Source organism: Neodothiora populina, assembly GCF_041146345.1.
Source record: "Neodothiora populina strain CPC 39397 chromosome Unknown canker_contig_14, whole genome shotgun sequence".
In the NCBI taxonomy this organism is placed as follows: domain Eukaryota; kingdom Fungi; phylum Ascomycota; class Dothideomycetes; order Dothideales; family Dothioraceae; genus Neodothiora; species Neodothiora populina.
The window spans coordinates 1,275,509-1,290,215 of NW_027191408.1; the positions used below are offsets into that span (position 1 = coordinate 1,275,509).

Here is a 14,707-nt window from a genome sequence, read left to right on the forward strand (position 1 = left end):
TTGCCGAGGTGCATGCTGAGTGGAGCAGTGGGATGGACGACAGCCGGCATGCAAGAAGGTCACGACCGGTCATGAAATTGTGAAAGAAGCAGTGAATTTGTCCAAAGACTGTGGATGCATCGAAGAGACCGAAGTGCCAATTGCGATGACATAGCATACAATAGCCCTATACCCAGATGAGTGATTTAGCAATGGACCAAGTTGCGTCAAACCAAAGTTTCGCAAAGAGCGACAGTAGGCCTGAGACACCAGGATCTAATCTTCGGGATCATTACATCATTCAGATCTGTAGATCTGAATCACCTACTCCGGTCGTTCTGTAGATCATTGTTTTGATAGTCATCGTCAAGGTACTTGTACAGAACATCTCATGTGGATGGTCCCGTCTCATCGAACAAACAGACAGACTGTATGTCTATATCTGCGACAGATAGAGTAGGGATTATTCGCAGCACGCAAGCAACCTGTCCGCGGGCAAGGATCAGACAGCTCAGGCATTCTATAATTGACTTTCGATGATTCAAGGTGATCGGCCCGGGGTTTTCATGGTTAGAACAGACTAATTACATGCCGTTGATCAACAGAACCAGGCCCTGCTCCACGGCACGGTATACAAGTACAGTACAGTAGCGAGTAGCTAAGGTAAGCCGTTCCAGCCTTCGAGTCCACTTCTCCACGCCATCATTCAAGGTCTCCATTATTCTTCTTATCTCATCCTTGTTTTTGTTGTTGCACATCTTTTGGGTTTCTTATCCTTTTTCGGCTGCAAACGTCTCATTTTCTTCTTTGCTTTGTGGATCGAGGACTTGAGCGACTCCTGCAGAATCAATGTCTATATCATCATAACACCTCGAGTCAGCTATCGGAGATCTGGGCCCACCTGTTTTGTATGAAGCCCCACTCGCTATCACGCCAGGGCAATCAAGAAACACGATATGCCTCCTGCCCACGAGCAGACCAAGACGACTTTTGTACATGGGCAAGATCCTGTTCTCACATCGGCGCTGAAGCATCTCGGACCCGAGTCCTACACGGCGCATAGACTAGTGTGTCTGCCTTTTCCTGTTGTTGATTGTCTTCGAGAGCAGCTTATATTGAGACGATACATCGCAATCTAGCAACACGCCACTTCCGAGCATCTGTACCTGACGACTCGTCGCTGTTTCATAGGACCGATCCCCGAAGGCTGGTTAAAGAGCCACCGCAAAGAATGGTATACACATCACCTGCAGATCCATCGTGGTGACAAGGCGCCGTCCTTCAACGCCTGTGCAAATCAAGGTCGCCATCGAAGGCTCACGGGACTCGACGGTCCCAGTGCCTCGGCTGCTTTTCGCGCCAGCTTCCCTCAGCCAGACAATGCAGAAGAGGACCATGCAGATGACGGCGGACAACACGAACCCACAGGACGCGACAACAGCGACACAGAAGACTACGACGACGACGACGACGACGACGATGTGGCCACGATAAGACCGATATCTACAATCGAAGAGGCCGATCCTCACGCCGAAGCGACCTTGGACACTCCGCCTGCTCTGGATGTTCCGAGGAGTGCGCCAGAAGGGGAAGACGAGACCTTACGGAGAGAGTCTGGCCCGGACGCGGAAGCCGCTGTGAATTCCTACTCTACAGCAAAGACCATCCAGTCGCCCGCCAGCTCGACACCGCATGCGAGAAATGCTTCTTACCAGTCGCAGGCCAGTCAAGCCACTTCCACCCAGAGTCAGCAGCCGACTCTCGACTCAACAACGTCCTACGAGACCGCTTCCGAAGGTTCAGGCATCATCATCGATGAACCAGGTGCTCCGACAACTCCCACACAACTTAGCCAGGCTGGACCTGTCAAGGAACAAGGAGAAGACGATGGGGAAGACGGAGGCATGGAAACTCCCCGTCCCCGTGGCTCTCCCGATCCAGACCCTTTCAGTGACGACCGATATCTGGCGACACCTGGAAATGGTAGCGATTCCCTGACTTCGCAATCGCCCCTCATCCGAGCAACGACCAGTCACCCGCCGCCATCGATAGATGTGAACTTGGCGAACACTGGTGGAGACAATGGCCAGACAGACTCTGAAGCCCCGCCTCAGCCTGCTGTCCCCAAACATTCGCCCGGTGTCGTCCATTTCGCTGAGCCCGAAATCCTGCCAACGAACCGCGAGCTCCAGGTCAGGGCCAGGCTGGTGCAGTCCGCCCACAAGAAGATAACTAGACGATTCACTCGAGGAAAATTGAGAGACGGAGAAATAGTCAAGATGGAAAAGATGCTCGTCAAGATCGACATCACCACTGGGTCTGAGCAGCCGAGCGAAGACTATGACGAAAAGGACAGTCAGCGTGTGGAGACACGCGCGGTGGAAAAATGGCGAGAGTTCATGGTCGTCTGCAGAGAGTGTCACGACGAAGACGCTGTCCTGTGTCTCGAGATGTACAAGACCAGAGTCATTCCAGCTTCTAACAAGAACAAGACGAAAAAGCGCTTTGCACACGAGATAAAGCTCTCTCCCACCAACGTCAACGTCAATCTATACTCTTCCCTCGACAAAACCCTTGTACTCTGGCGACCGAAAGGACCACGCACCTCTATTTGTTTTCTTCGGCCACGCTCAGGCGCAAGTGCTGTCGAGTGGTTCACATTTCTCAGAGGCGTATTGGGCCACGAGCGCCCTCAAACGCTGCAAGTCAACATTCCAAATCTAGACGTCAGTGTCAGGATCAGCAATCCCTTTGCACGCTTCGAGTCTGCTCAGCATGTTGCGGACGCCGCCGACGGGGACGAAGCCGCCATGGTGAGGACGATGAAAGAGGAACAAGCCATTGCCGGGAGGATCATCCAGCAATGTATGGATCTGCTCGTCCAGTCTGGTGATTGGAACCATATTTTACCGGAATGGATCAAGAAGAACCGCGTCGGACTGGCCTGGAGACGCTACGATCGCATCGAATGGATCCATGGAGCACACGAACGTAAAATGTATGGCTCTCTGGCCATGCAGAGGACCCACGAGCTTGAGTTGCGGCCGAAGGAGCACTACCCAACACTCATCAGACCAATGGGAGCAGGTGGTGACCCGATGCCCGAACCCGCTCCAGTAGAAGGGTTTCTTATTCGCTTGACATCCCAGAAAGGCAACGAACAGAAGATAGGCAAGCTTTTCTACAAGCGTCTTTATTTTACAACCCACGACCGCTACCTCCTCTTCTCACGACCTGCCAAAGCTGCACCCCCGCCTCCGCCCAAGATGCCTATGCAGACCGAGTCTCGAATCCCGACAGCCAAACAGATTGCAGACAAGATCCCGCTGATCTTCGCGGTGAACCCTTATCCGCTTCACGACGAAAAGATCTCCTGGTTGGATCCTGCTAATGACGATCCGGCGTCGATGGCAGCACATGATCAAGACGCATGTGACGAGGCATCACGTAACGTAAAGGCATTGTTGAACTGCGATGGCTTCATCGACCTGTGTGATGTCATGAAGGTCCGAAAGATCAAGCATGGAGCTACGCCAGCGGATGACAATATCGAGTCTGGCTCAGATGTAGACTTTGACCAGAGCGTGGATGACTCTCACCACGACGATGGTACTACGACTGAACCAGACAGCGACCGGACTTTCGAATTGGTCTTGCGTAATGGTCTCGTTGTGCGTCTGCAGGCTTTCAGCAAAGCCACCAGAAAGGAATGGATGAAGCGACTCCGAGCATTGGTGACTTATTGGTCCATTCGTATCACAAACGACCTCGACACTTTCAAGGCTGTACGTCGCCAGAACCTCGCCACCCTCAACATCGACGAACGCGCCGAAGCCTATATTGGACAATTCGCTCGTAAATGGGAAGTGGTAAAGTCGTTTGCCTCGCCCGAGTTGTATAACGTCTGCGGCATCTCGTCTTGCCGCGCAATTCACCGGTCGGGCATTCTGTTTCGCAAACCACGCATCCACGCCACTTTCACGCGCTGCCATGTGATTTTGTGTCATGGCCATTTGGTGATTTTCGAGGACACGCTTCGCCGCGTGACCGGCAAGAAACTCGTCCATGTGCATCACGAGAGAATAGCATGTATAGACCTGCGCGACTGTTATCTCTATTCAGGACTCATCACCGAACCCGACCTGCTCTATCACAATCAGACGTTCGACAACAACATGCCCGGACATCACGCACTTCCGAGACTGTACGTCGAAGACAATTGGACCTCTAGCGACGAAGACACCATGACTACCTTCGTCATATGGCACTCGAGACGGAAAGGCTGGTTTAGGTCGAGCAAAGACCAAGACGACGTCAAAGAGAACAGGAAACGGGACAAGAGGAAGAAGCAAAAGTCCGCCGCCGCAACCAGCGACACTGAAGGAGATGATGACGGCAAGAGTAATGGACTTGGCAGCAGACTCAAACGCGTCAGCCAGCTGGGTGTGCCGGGCAGGAGTGTCGTGTTCAAAGCGCGCAGTCGAGCCGAGCGAGATCATTGGGTCATGGGCATCAGCAATGAGATTGAACGTGTTGTTCAAGCCGAGGATGTGCGGGTTGTGGGTGCTGATGGAGATGACAGTTGGTGAAGTTTTCCATTGCTTCTTGCATCATATTCTTTTTCTGTTTTCTTGTTTCGCTGCACTCGTTTACGTTGATCGTGTGCGTGTGTGTTTGCATATACCCCCCCCCCCCCCCCTCCCTCTTCTCGCACACTCACAACTGGCTTCTCCCCACATACGCGTTCACATTGATATTTATTTTATCTAATCACTATTACTCTGATCCATTCAATTATTTCAATCCAATCCAGTGCGTGATACCATCCACAACAAGAACAAATATGTATTTATAGAGAAAGAGAAAGCACACGACTAGTAGACGAAGAGTCAGCCCAAACACGGCTGCAACAGTGTATAGGCGCGCAAAAAACACATTTAGATCATGAACATATATGAATATGTAAGATGGGGTATATACAGCTAGGTATGTATGTCTAGATAGAAAGACCCAATCGAGCCTCAAGGTAAGCCTACCTTATGCTTATTGTTCTTTCCTCTCTCTCGTCTTTCCCCTCCTGCTGCCTCTGATCTGTGTCAGCCGACGGTGTTCAGATCAGAGTTCGACCATGTTCGCTTGAGTCCTTCCTCTTGGCTCTGAAGCAGGCTCGTCCCAGCCCCATCATAGCCCAAGATCCTCGCCTTCCGTCCACTGCAGCAAAACCCCCGACTCCAACGCCGACGCTCCCGAAACCCCGAAACCCCAGCAGATACCAACGCGCGCATAAAACCAGAAAAAGAAAAAAAAAGTGTCACGATCGAGTCCTCTGTGGCTCTACTGCGGAAACATGGCGATGGAATTCAGCACCCACTCGTCTCCTCTCGTGAACGAGGGATCGAAGAAGAGCGAAAGAGACCATCTCGTCGATTTGCCGCCTGTCGGCTTCGTGGTTGGTCTCGCTGTCGTCGGTGTCGGCTGGGCTGTGGACTGAGATGCAGAAGCAGGAGAAGTGGAGAAAGCACTCGATGCTTTCGATATGAGAACGAATGGCATCAGTAGAGAGGGAAGAGATGGGAGTGTGTGAGGTAGATTTATTGGTTGGCCGCTTGCGGTCGTGAAGTAGGGCCAGATCATAGAAGAGGAGGAGGAGGAGGAGGAGGAGGAGCGGCGTGGGGATGCCATTTATTGCTTTTTCCTGGTCTGGATTCCCTTGAATATGGGTTGTGATGCGTTGACCTGCTTGCTTTGTTGTGGTTGTGTGTGGGATTTTGGATGTTCGAGTGTTGGTGGACTCGATGGAATGGTCTGTTGCTTGTACAGTGTTTTGGTCTATGGCTTTTATCGAGTTGTGTTAAACGATGAATTGACTCAAGACTTCACTGTCTATCTGTGGAGATACCGATGAGGATGAAACAAAGTCCAGGACAGAAAGACGAGAACTCTCAAGCCACCATATATATACGCCTCTCCATCCGCTATATCCCTCTTCAATAGTCTGCTCCAATTCTGTTTTCTGTTCTGCTGTACCAAAGCATACCTTACCACTCTAGCGAAACCCTCCCGGAAGCTTAATCCCAGGTTCTGCTAGGGGAGTGATTCAGAAATCCGAGACATTCGTCGTTGGGACTGACATGTGACTTGCGCGCACGCTAGGATGGCATGGCACAGACACGTGCTTGAACATGTTCTCTTTTCTGTTTGTCTCTCGTTACTTATAGTAGGGCAGGCAGGTACTGATAGATACAAGACAAGTACACGCAGTAGACAGTTTTCGAACATGATTACGCCGTATACGACCCTAACCCTTGGCTATACTACGTATGACAGACACTGCAGCACTTCGAGAAAAGGCACAGAGCCAGCAATAGAACTCCAGCTAGAGTAAAGACCTGAAATAGCCCCAACCGCACGCCGACGAACCCCCTCCTGGACCCATCCATCTCCTAGATCTTATTCCCATAAGTTACCTCAGGTAATGCTAGCTAGCTGTCCTACAGTCACAGTTTGGAAATCTAGAACCCAAAACGTCGCCGCAACGGGTTTTCGTTCCTACTAACCGTTCTTGGTCGACGTTGAGCGTTTCGTCTGCATTCTGGCCTTGTCTGCTCCTTTCTTCCCGGTGTGCTCTGACTTGCTGTCTTGAAGCCATACACAGACAGGATTTCACTGAGCTTTCTGGAAATCGGGAAAGGTGAGGTGGGCTGTAGAGTAGTGGTTATGGTTCTTGTGGGAATGGCATGTAACAACGCTAGTTTCGTGGCGCAAGGATGTTGCTTCGGTTGTAGTAGTTGTTGCCTTGGGGGCTTAGGGTTTGGTTGTGGTTTTGCTGCAAGAAAGAAGGAATGGCCTGATGTTGAGATATAGAGAGAAGACGTACTGAGGCGGCCTTCTCACGTACAGGCAAGACCTGCTCGATACAGACGAGGCAGAGAATCGTGTAGTCGTATAGTAGCACAGTGCCTAGGGGCAGATGTAATCTGGAAGCAAATACTGCTAATACCGTTGATCACGGGTCTCCGATGCCATCTCATAGCAGAAGAAGCGAGCCTCAGCTCAATCGTTCTCTCATGACAACACTACATCCCTGGTGGCTAGCCTGCACCTATCTTGACAGGAACCCAAGAATACAACACCACCCCTGCGGTACAAGAGACCGAAGCAAAAGCCACAGAGTAGCATGATGCTAGGCTACTACAGTATCCCAGTGGCTGGAGCTGGGAAACGAACCATACACGATCGCATCCATCTTCTGGTCCAAGACATTACAGTATTTCACCTTGCCTTGCCTTCACGTTCACGATCGCCAAAGCAGCAGGCAAACACGCTTGTCTCAGTCCGATCGGGCCGCTAGTGAGTCTAGCGCCATGTACTCCACACGAACGCTAAACCGAAGAGAGAAAGACAAAGAAGCGCCAAGGATGGATATACAGTACAGCATCGGTCTCGACTTCGATGGCGGCATTAACGGCAGCAGCAGCAATAGACAGACGGCAGAAAACATCAGCTCAATACTGCTTTGACAATCGTTGTTGGCTTCGGGCGAAGAGAAGCAAGGAAAATGAAGAGATCCATCCTCGCCGCCGTGGCAGCGACTCCCTCCCTCGCCTCCGTAATCCACACCACCTCAAGAAACAACTACCCAGCTTCATCTTCAGCTTTAACATCAGTCTCAGCCTCCTCAACACCCTTACCTCTCCTGATATGGCACGGCCTAGGCGACCGCTACGATGCAGACGGCATCCAAGAAGTCGCAGCGCTAGCCAACAGAACAAACCCGGGCACCTACGTCTATCCGATCCGTCTGGCCGAGGACGGCAGCTCAGACAGCAGAGCCACGTTCTTCGGCAACATGAGCGAGTACATTGAACAAGTGTGCAATGACCTGTCCGAGAATCCCAAGCTTCTCTTCTCACAAGACGGCACGAAAGAGCCGAAGAAGACAATAAAGGCAAACGCCCTCGGCTTTTCCCAAGGCGGCCAATTCCTGCGTGCCCTGCACCAGCGCTGTCCGATCCTGCACCTCTCGACCCTCATGACTTTCGGCTCGCAGCACTCGGGCATCAACCAGTTCCAGGCGTGCGCGCCGCTGGATTTCCTCTGCAAAGGCGCGCTGTCGGCTGCCAAGTCGAATGCTTTCAGTGCGTGGGCGCAGAGCCATGTCGTGCCGGCGCAGTATTATCGCACGATAAACGAGACGACGGGAGAGGCTAGTGATGAATTTTTGGAGGGGAGCAGGTTTCTCGCTGATGTCAATAATGAGAGAGCGTTGAAGAGTCAGGTGTACAAGGATAAGATTGCGGGCTTGGATAGGTTCGTCATGTATGTTTTCGAAAACGACACGACCGTCTTGCCAAAGGAGAGTGGGTGGTTCGCAGAGGTCAATGTGACGGACAATAAAGTCACGCCGTTGAGGCAGAGGAAGCTGTATACCGAGGATTGGCTGGGATTGAAGACGTTGGATGAGAAGAAAAAAGATGCCTTGGTGTTTAGGACTGTGCCTGGCGGTCATATGAATATCGATGAGGACATGCTCGAGAGCGCGTTCAAGGAGTTCTTTGGGGCGAAGAAAGAGGATGAGGATGAGGATGAGGATGAGGATGAAAAGTGGAAGGAGCAAGTGCATGATCAAGAAGCTTCGGAAAGGGTTCATCTGACAACCCAAGAGCAACAGATATTGAGGTAGACAGACACCTCTCCTGGCCTTTGTAGTCTGACCATCTGTACTTTTACTGTTTTATCAATTCAATGACATGATGCCCCTGGTTGTCGACATTAGTACTAGTCAGCTTTACCTGCATCACTCTGTTGATCTGTAGACGCATCTGCTGTCAATTTACTGGTAATTATCACAGGAAGACCATCACAAGAAGACGAGACACGAGAAGAACCCAAAAAGATGCAAGCCGACGTAAGGCCCGTGACAAGGCATTCCCCCACTTCCCACGACTTCTTTCTTCTCCCTTTCTTCTTTTTCTCGATGAGGTAATAGAGAAGGAAAAAGAAAAGAGAGTCGCGGGCCGTCCCCAAAGGAGACAAGTTTGTAGGTGAAAGGAAAAAAAAAGCCCGAAACCAAGCGATGCTTGAGGTAGTGATATTGTGTTTCTTCTTTCCGTTGCTGCTGTTAGACCCAAGAGATCGAACCCGAACATCCCCTCCTCTTTTTGACCTTGACGTCCAATGCTCATACTATACCACAGTGCACAAAGAAAACCCAAACGCCGTGCAAATGCCATGACATGTCGTACACGCGATACAACCAAAATCGGCTTTTGTGTATGCAAAGACTAAGAAGAGGCGGCGACGGCAGCCTTGGACTTTTGCAGAAGAGCTTCCTTCTGAGCCTTCTTGGCCGCCTTGGCCTGGCTGGCCTCGGCCTTTGCCTCCTTCTTCTTCTTGGCCTCGACCTCATCGAGAGGCACGTCGGCGATGCTCTTTTGCTTCTTTGAGGAGGTGGTTTCGTCCTTCAACTCGGTGGCCTCGGCGAGAGCGCTTCTCTTTCTCTTCTTCTTGTCCTTCTTGGCCTCCTTGATGACGGCAATAGGCTCGTGGTCGAGCACGTCGGCCTCGTCCTCCCACAGCTCACTCGTCTTCCAGATGGGCAGAGATGCAGTGTGTGTGCCCTTGACGTCCAGGCTCTTGAGTCCTCTCCATCCCTTGGTGATGAAGCGGTCGGTGACTTCCTTGATGACAAACTCGATGTTCTCGGCGAGCTCCTCGGGCTTCATGCCGCTGTTGCCCACGACGACACTGGCGTTGGTGCTGGCGTTCAGAGGGAAAGTGGTGGCGCCAATGGCACGAGAGATGGTCTTGGCTGCAGACTCGGGGCCAATGTCGGAGCGCACGACCTTGTTGCCGCCGTCTGCCAGCTTCTGACGCTTGTTGCCCTGCTCGTCGCGGTCGTTCTCACGGCGGCCCTGCAGGTTGATGGGGATGGGTCTCGTCTTGGTGGCGTGGTAGAAGTCGTCTCCGAGAATCGACGACAAGCGGGTGACGACGCGGTCGTCTGCGAGAAAGACCTGGTAGTCGTTGGCGAGTTGACGTCGCTTCTCAAACGACTTGCCGTAGTGTTTGGCCAAGCTCTTGATGCCAATGACATTCTTCTTCTGCTCTCTCGACATGGAAGCGTCCACCTCGTCGACGGGGTTGGTGAGACGATCACGGAGCGAGGCAGGGAAGCGCTCGTCCTTGATGATTGAATCGTACTTCTCGGCGGGATCCGCGGTGATGAGAACGACACTGATCTCCTCGTCGTTGACGTCGCGGATGGGGTGAGGCACGTAGATCTTGCGCGGCTTCAGGCTCTTCTCCTTGGCCATGTGCTTCTTGGTGGAGATCTCGAGACGGACATCCTGGACCTGGTTGTCGTCCTCGTCGGCCAACAGATCTTGCTTGCCGGACTCGGTCTTCTTGCTCTTTGTCGACAGTTCGCCAGACTGGATCTTCTTGACCAGCGCTCTCGTGTTACGCTGCAGTAATTGGGAGTCGATCTTGTAGGGCGAGCTACTCGTAGCCACGGCAGTGGTTGTAGGTGCCATCTTTTTGTTGTTTTTGTCTATTCTCTCTGACGGAACGATGGATGTGAAAAATTTGAATACAAGGGGATGGATTTTCGTAAAGGCAGGAAGAAAAGATGGACGGGAAGGTGCACGAATCCTCAATCGGGAAAAGCTGGGGTACTTTCCCTGTTCGGAATGGCTGGAAATGAATTCTCACTTTGCATCTTGGCGCCAAGCTGTCTTATGCTTGCTGGGAAAGGGAAGCTAAGGTATACTGCATACGAGGTATACCTCGTGCCGACATGTACTGTAGTAGCAAATGACCAATAGACGGACAATCGAAGGCTTCGATGTATATGTGTGCTGTGATCCGAGCAATCATTTTTCGGCCGTCAAGTAGAGGAAGAAACATACTATTTATCAGTACCCAGCTCTCTCTTTATACAGGCCGTCTAGATGCAGCATTGGAATATCCCTGCCCTGTCCATTGTCTTCAAGAGCGATGTGGTATCAGGGAGAAAAGTACAACTCTAGTAAGTGAAGAAAAGAAATGAAAGAAAAGAAACAAATGCGCTCTGCGCCGTGACGTTATTCCCGCTCTGACATCAGAGTTATACACTTTTCGAGTATCTCTGCCTCAATCGTAAGTGAAGTGTCGAGCATTGTAGATCGTTGTAGTCCGTCCTGATCAAGGGGACAAAAAAGTGAGATGAAGTCCTGATGCACAACAATTCGGCCTCAGTGTACTTTAACCCCTGCTTTGGAAGGTACAGGAGGCGGGTTGGGCAATGATGGCAAACCCCTGGTTGGTGGCGGGGCAGGCGGTGCGAGTCCAATAACCGGGATCCCCAGATCCAAAGCAGGCAGACCCGGTGATTCACTCCTTGTCTTCGAACCTGCCCTGCCACTGAAGTGCCCTTGCCGTGGTAGCTTCCTAGACGGCGGCGGTAGAGCTGGTAGAGGCGGCAGAGCAGTCATATTCGACCTCTCTCGAATCGGAGTCTTAGGTCTCGGCCCTGGTGATGCCGAACGCATAGATGATGCTGATGACCTCGGAGCTGTGGTGTTCGCTACTCCTGGGTGGAGGAATGCATTGCCCACAAGATTGCTCGTCGGCGTCGTGAATTTGTACTCTGAGGAGACGCGTTCCATTCTCACGTTCGAGTCATTTGTCGGACTACTTGCCATTGCGCTGGCGCTGCGAAGGGAGGGTACACTTCCAGATGGATGCACTGCCAATCTGCTTGGGTGGTTGAAACCGCTACTGCCGTTGCCGTTGCCACTACCACTACCAGTACCACTACTTCCGACCCGGACCGAAGACAGAAAAGGGACAGGGTCCGAATGCACTTGAAGGCTCGCAGGTCGTCGGAGCGATCGAGACGGCTCTTTAGTCACAGTCGCCGAGCGAGTAGGTCTGGTCGGATTGTACACACCCGGCGCAGCTGCTGGGAACAGCGAGAGTTTGACTGATGGCGTCCTATGTGGGTGATGCTTCCAGGTCGAACTACCCTCCACAGACTTCACGATTGGAGACTCGATTAGATCAGATTCATCCTTACTTTGCCCAGCCGTATTAATCTTGAGTGGTACTGTGAACGGCTTTATCGTTGGACGTCTTGGGTTGTTGGGATCAGAAGTGCGTAATGGCTTCAATCTTGGGTCCATATGTTTTACGTCCACGGCACGCCTAGAGATTGTGTATGGAGTCGTGACTGCATGGTCCGCTGCACGAGCCATCCGGAAAGAAGGAAGTTCGGTAATAATCGAGTCCGGCCTGATTCCTCCATAATCTTGTGCCACAGATACCTTGTCGGCTTCAGACACTATTGCCAATGGCTTTTCTAGAGCGGTCGCGGTGTTACTGCCAGTGGGGCTCGAATCCTCCCTTGCCGGTTGGTGAGGTGGATGGGTCATTCCCTCCGGTATAGTCGGTTTAATCTTGAATGGAAAGTGTTTCTGCATCGGCTCTGCGCCACCGATCCCGCTGTCCATTGGTCCCGCCATTGGCGAGTCTCGAGGTGTCGCACTGTTCATCGATGCTTTGCTAGATCTTGGCCGCAGCTCTAAACTCTGTCTCGTCGAAGATATGACAGGCGATACCATTGATGTGGCTTCTACTGGAGACAACGCGCTGGACGCTATCGAGTGACTCAATCCTTGCGCTGTCTCGCCAGATGCATCTGCCTTGATAGACTCGTGGGGAGCAATCTCTTCTACCTCCAATACCGTCGACGGCGAATGACCTTGAGGAAGTCTGAAGAAGTTGGGCTCGCGTAGTGCATGCTCACTCGTTTCCGGGCTTGAATCAATACCTGCGACATCGATCCCAGGCGCCGAGGCGACTTGGCTCGCGTTCCCACCAAGGCCTTGAATCTTCTTTCGAACAGCGACCAACCACTCGTCCAACTCCTGTGCATCTCGGAGCACAAGAAGAAGATGTGTAGCCTCCGTCCGCGAGCTTCGCAGACCCATCTTCGAGAACAAAGATATGGATGCCGGCGCAGCCTCCATTGCAGCGGTGGTTCGGGCAACTTGAAGTACAAAAGGCTCTCCGGGCACCAAGTCGCATGCGCACGCAACCGACTCCTTGCCAAGTTGGAGCACTTTCTCAGGCAATCTCTCACTTGTTCCTTGATCGGCATACTGAAGCAAGTGGCCTGATGTTGTCAACGCGAAGATCTTCTTGGGGAGATTTGTATGCTGGATGGCGCCAATGGACCCATTCCGATGTGGCTTGTCGATCCGAAAAGTTAGATCGTGTGAATCTCTCCGCCGACGTGAAGCTTGAAGTAATGCAAACCCATCTACGCTCTGAGCTTTGCATGCTTTGACTGACTGCGCATAGGCCTGAAAGAGAGGTGGTGGCACGAAGTTGTTGTTGTCACGTCGTGTTTGTCGGGTGAGTCCCCTCTCTGCCCCTCGATCGTCTCGTGGAGATCCAGTAAAGTCGCCCTCTCGGAAAGACACGCCGGTACCTGACCGTGGTGTTGCAGGCTGTGATCTGTTTAGTGAGAGAGTCTGCCTCAGCCTTGAATCGGGGCTGGCTGATCTCGACGTGGACTTCTCGAGGGGAGAAAGATCCAGTCCAGGCTCGGCATAACCCCGAAGCCTCTCAACCTTCGGCCGGCTGAAGAGGCTAAACAGCGACATCTTCGAGCTTGTCTTTCTAGGCCGCTGTTCCATGAAGTCCTGCGGGGTATTGCGACCTGAAGCCGTCCCTGTTCCTGATCTCATGTGGCTGTCCACAGGGTGCAAACCCAGTGGTAGCATTGGTCCTGGTCCTGGTTGACCCCTGATAGGAGGCAACGGCTTATCGTCGAAGGCGGTCATGATTGGGGGTAGTTCTTTCATAGAACCAAGTTTTGGGACATCATTAACGGCGATAGCTTGCAGGGTCATGTAGACCTGACAGTCTGTTCAAGCCGAAACAAAACCCTTGGTCGTGGAGTCGGGAGATAAATGACAGGAAATGAAAAGTCAATTTTTTTTTGCTTGCAAGGAAGGTAGGTACCAGACCCTTCAAGAGTGGAAATCGAAAGAATGAGAGAAGGACGGGTGGTGAGAAAGGAAAAATTCATACAACCAGGACATGGCTGGCAACAGGGAGGTTAAGTGGATGCGTCTCAGCATAATTATGGAGATCATGTTCTCGAACACACGGATAGAACCTAAGGAATCCTGACAGACCATTATCGCAAACGAAATGTATAAATCTGAAGCAGCTACTTTGGGGAGCGCGGAAGCACCGATAGGAAACTTGCAGGCTAATCGAGGTCTCCCAATTGCGGCTAGTGCGGCAGGACTACCTTATAAAGAATAGCCGGATGCAGGCTACCGAGCAGACGGAAGCAGTAAGCTATCTTGATTTGAGCTAGACCTGCATCAATATGAACACCTGGAAATGAATGCTCCACGGCTAAGCTTGGAGAGATGGAAAAACCACTGCCCCAAGCGAGGTGGGCGGGGAGAAGACATGTCAGGACCTCGTGTTTGCCCTTCGTACTGGGCTTGACTCAGCGATGCCAATCAATGTGGCGTGACGCGTGAGATACACTGCGCTTCCTGAACAACGGAGCTCGTGGCTAGCTGGGAGGGACCAAATCCAAGGCGTCTCTTGTGGCTTAAGAAAATGAGTTGGACCTGTGACGGAGTCTAAAGAAAACTCCGATCAGGATGTAACTAAGGTATCTCTATACCAAAGGGTGCGGGAGGGGCACGGAGGCCTGTAG

At 52.0% G+C, this 14,707-nt stretch overlaps 4 protein-coding genes across 4 annotated transcripts; 2 read left to right on the forward strand and 2 right to left on the reverse strand.

Moving 5' to 3' along the window:
• Positions 1 to 935: 935 nt before the first annotated feature.
• Positions 936 to 4,568, forward strand: AAFC00_002341 (uncharacterized protein; the record flags this gene model as incomplete). Its single annotated transcript, XM_069341644.1, has 2 exons — positions 936 to 1,046; positions 1,119 to 4,568. The coding sequence occupies 2 exons, from the start codon at positions 936 to 938 to the stop codon at positions 4,566 to 4,568; spliced, it is 3,561 nt and encodes a 1,186-aa protein (XP_069201735.1).
• Positions 4,569 to 7,537: 2,969 nt separating this feature from the next.
• Positions 7,538 to 8,662, forward strand: AAFC00_002342 (uncharacterized protein; the record flags this gene model as incomplete). The annotated part of the gene is made up of 1 exon (XM_069341645.1): positions 7,538 to 8,662. The coding sequence occupies one exon, from the start codon at positions 7,538 to 7,540 to the stop codon at positions 8,660 to 8,662; it is 1,125 nt and encodes a 374-aa protein (XP_069201736.1).
• A 601-nt stretch (positions 8,663 to 9,263) lies between these two features.
• On the reverse strand, positions 9,264 to 10,514 carry AAFC00_002343 (uncharacterized protein; the record flags this gene model as incomplete). The annotated part of the gene is made up of 1 exon (XM_069341646.1): positions 9,264 to 10,514. The coding sequence occupies one exon, from the start codon at positions 10,512 to 10,514 to the stop codon at positions 9,264 to 9,266; it is 1,251 nt and encodes a 416-aa protein (XP_069201737.1).
• A 699-nt stretch (positions 10,515 to 11,213) lies between these two features.
• AAFC00_002344 (uncharacterized protein) lies at positions 11,214 to 13,808 on the reverse strand (the record flags this gene model as incomplete). The annotated part of the gene is made up of 1 exon (XM_069341647.1): positions 11,214 to 13,808. The coding sequence occupies one exon, from the start codon at positions 13,806 to 13,808 to the stop codon at positions 11,214 to 11,216; it is 2,595 nt and encodes an 864-aa protein (XP_069201738.1).
• Between the last annotated feature and the right edge of the window lie 899 nt (positions 13,809 to 14,707).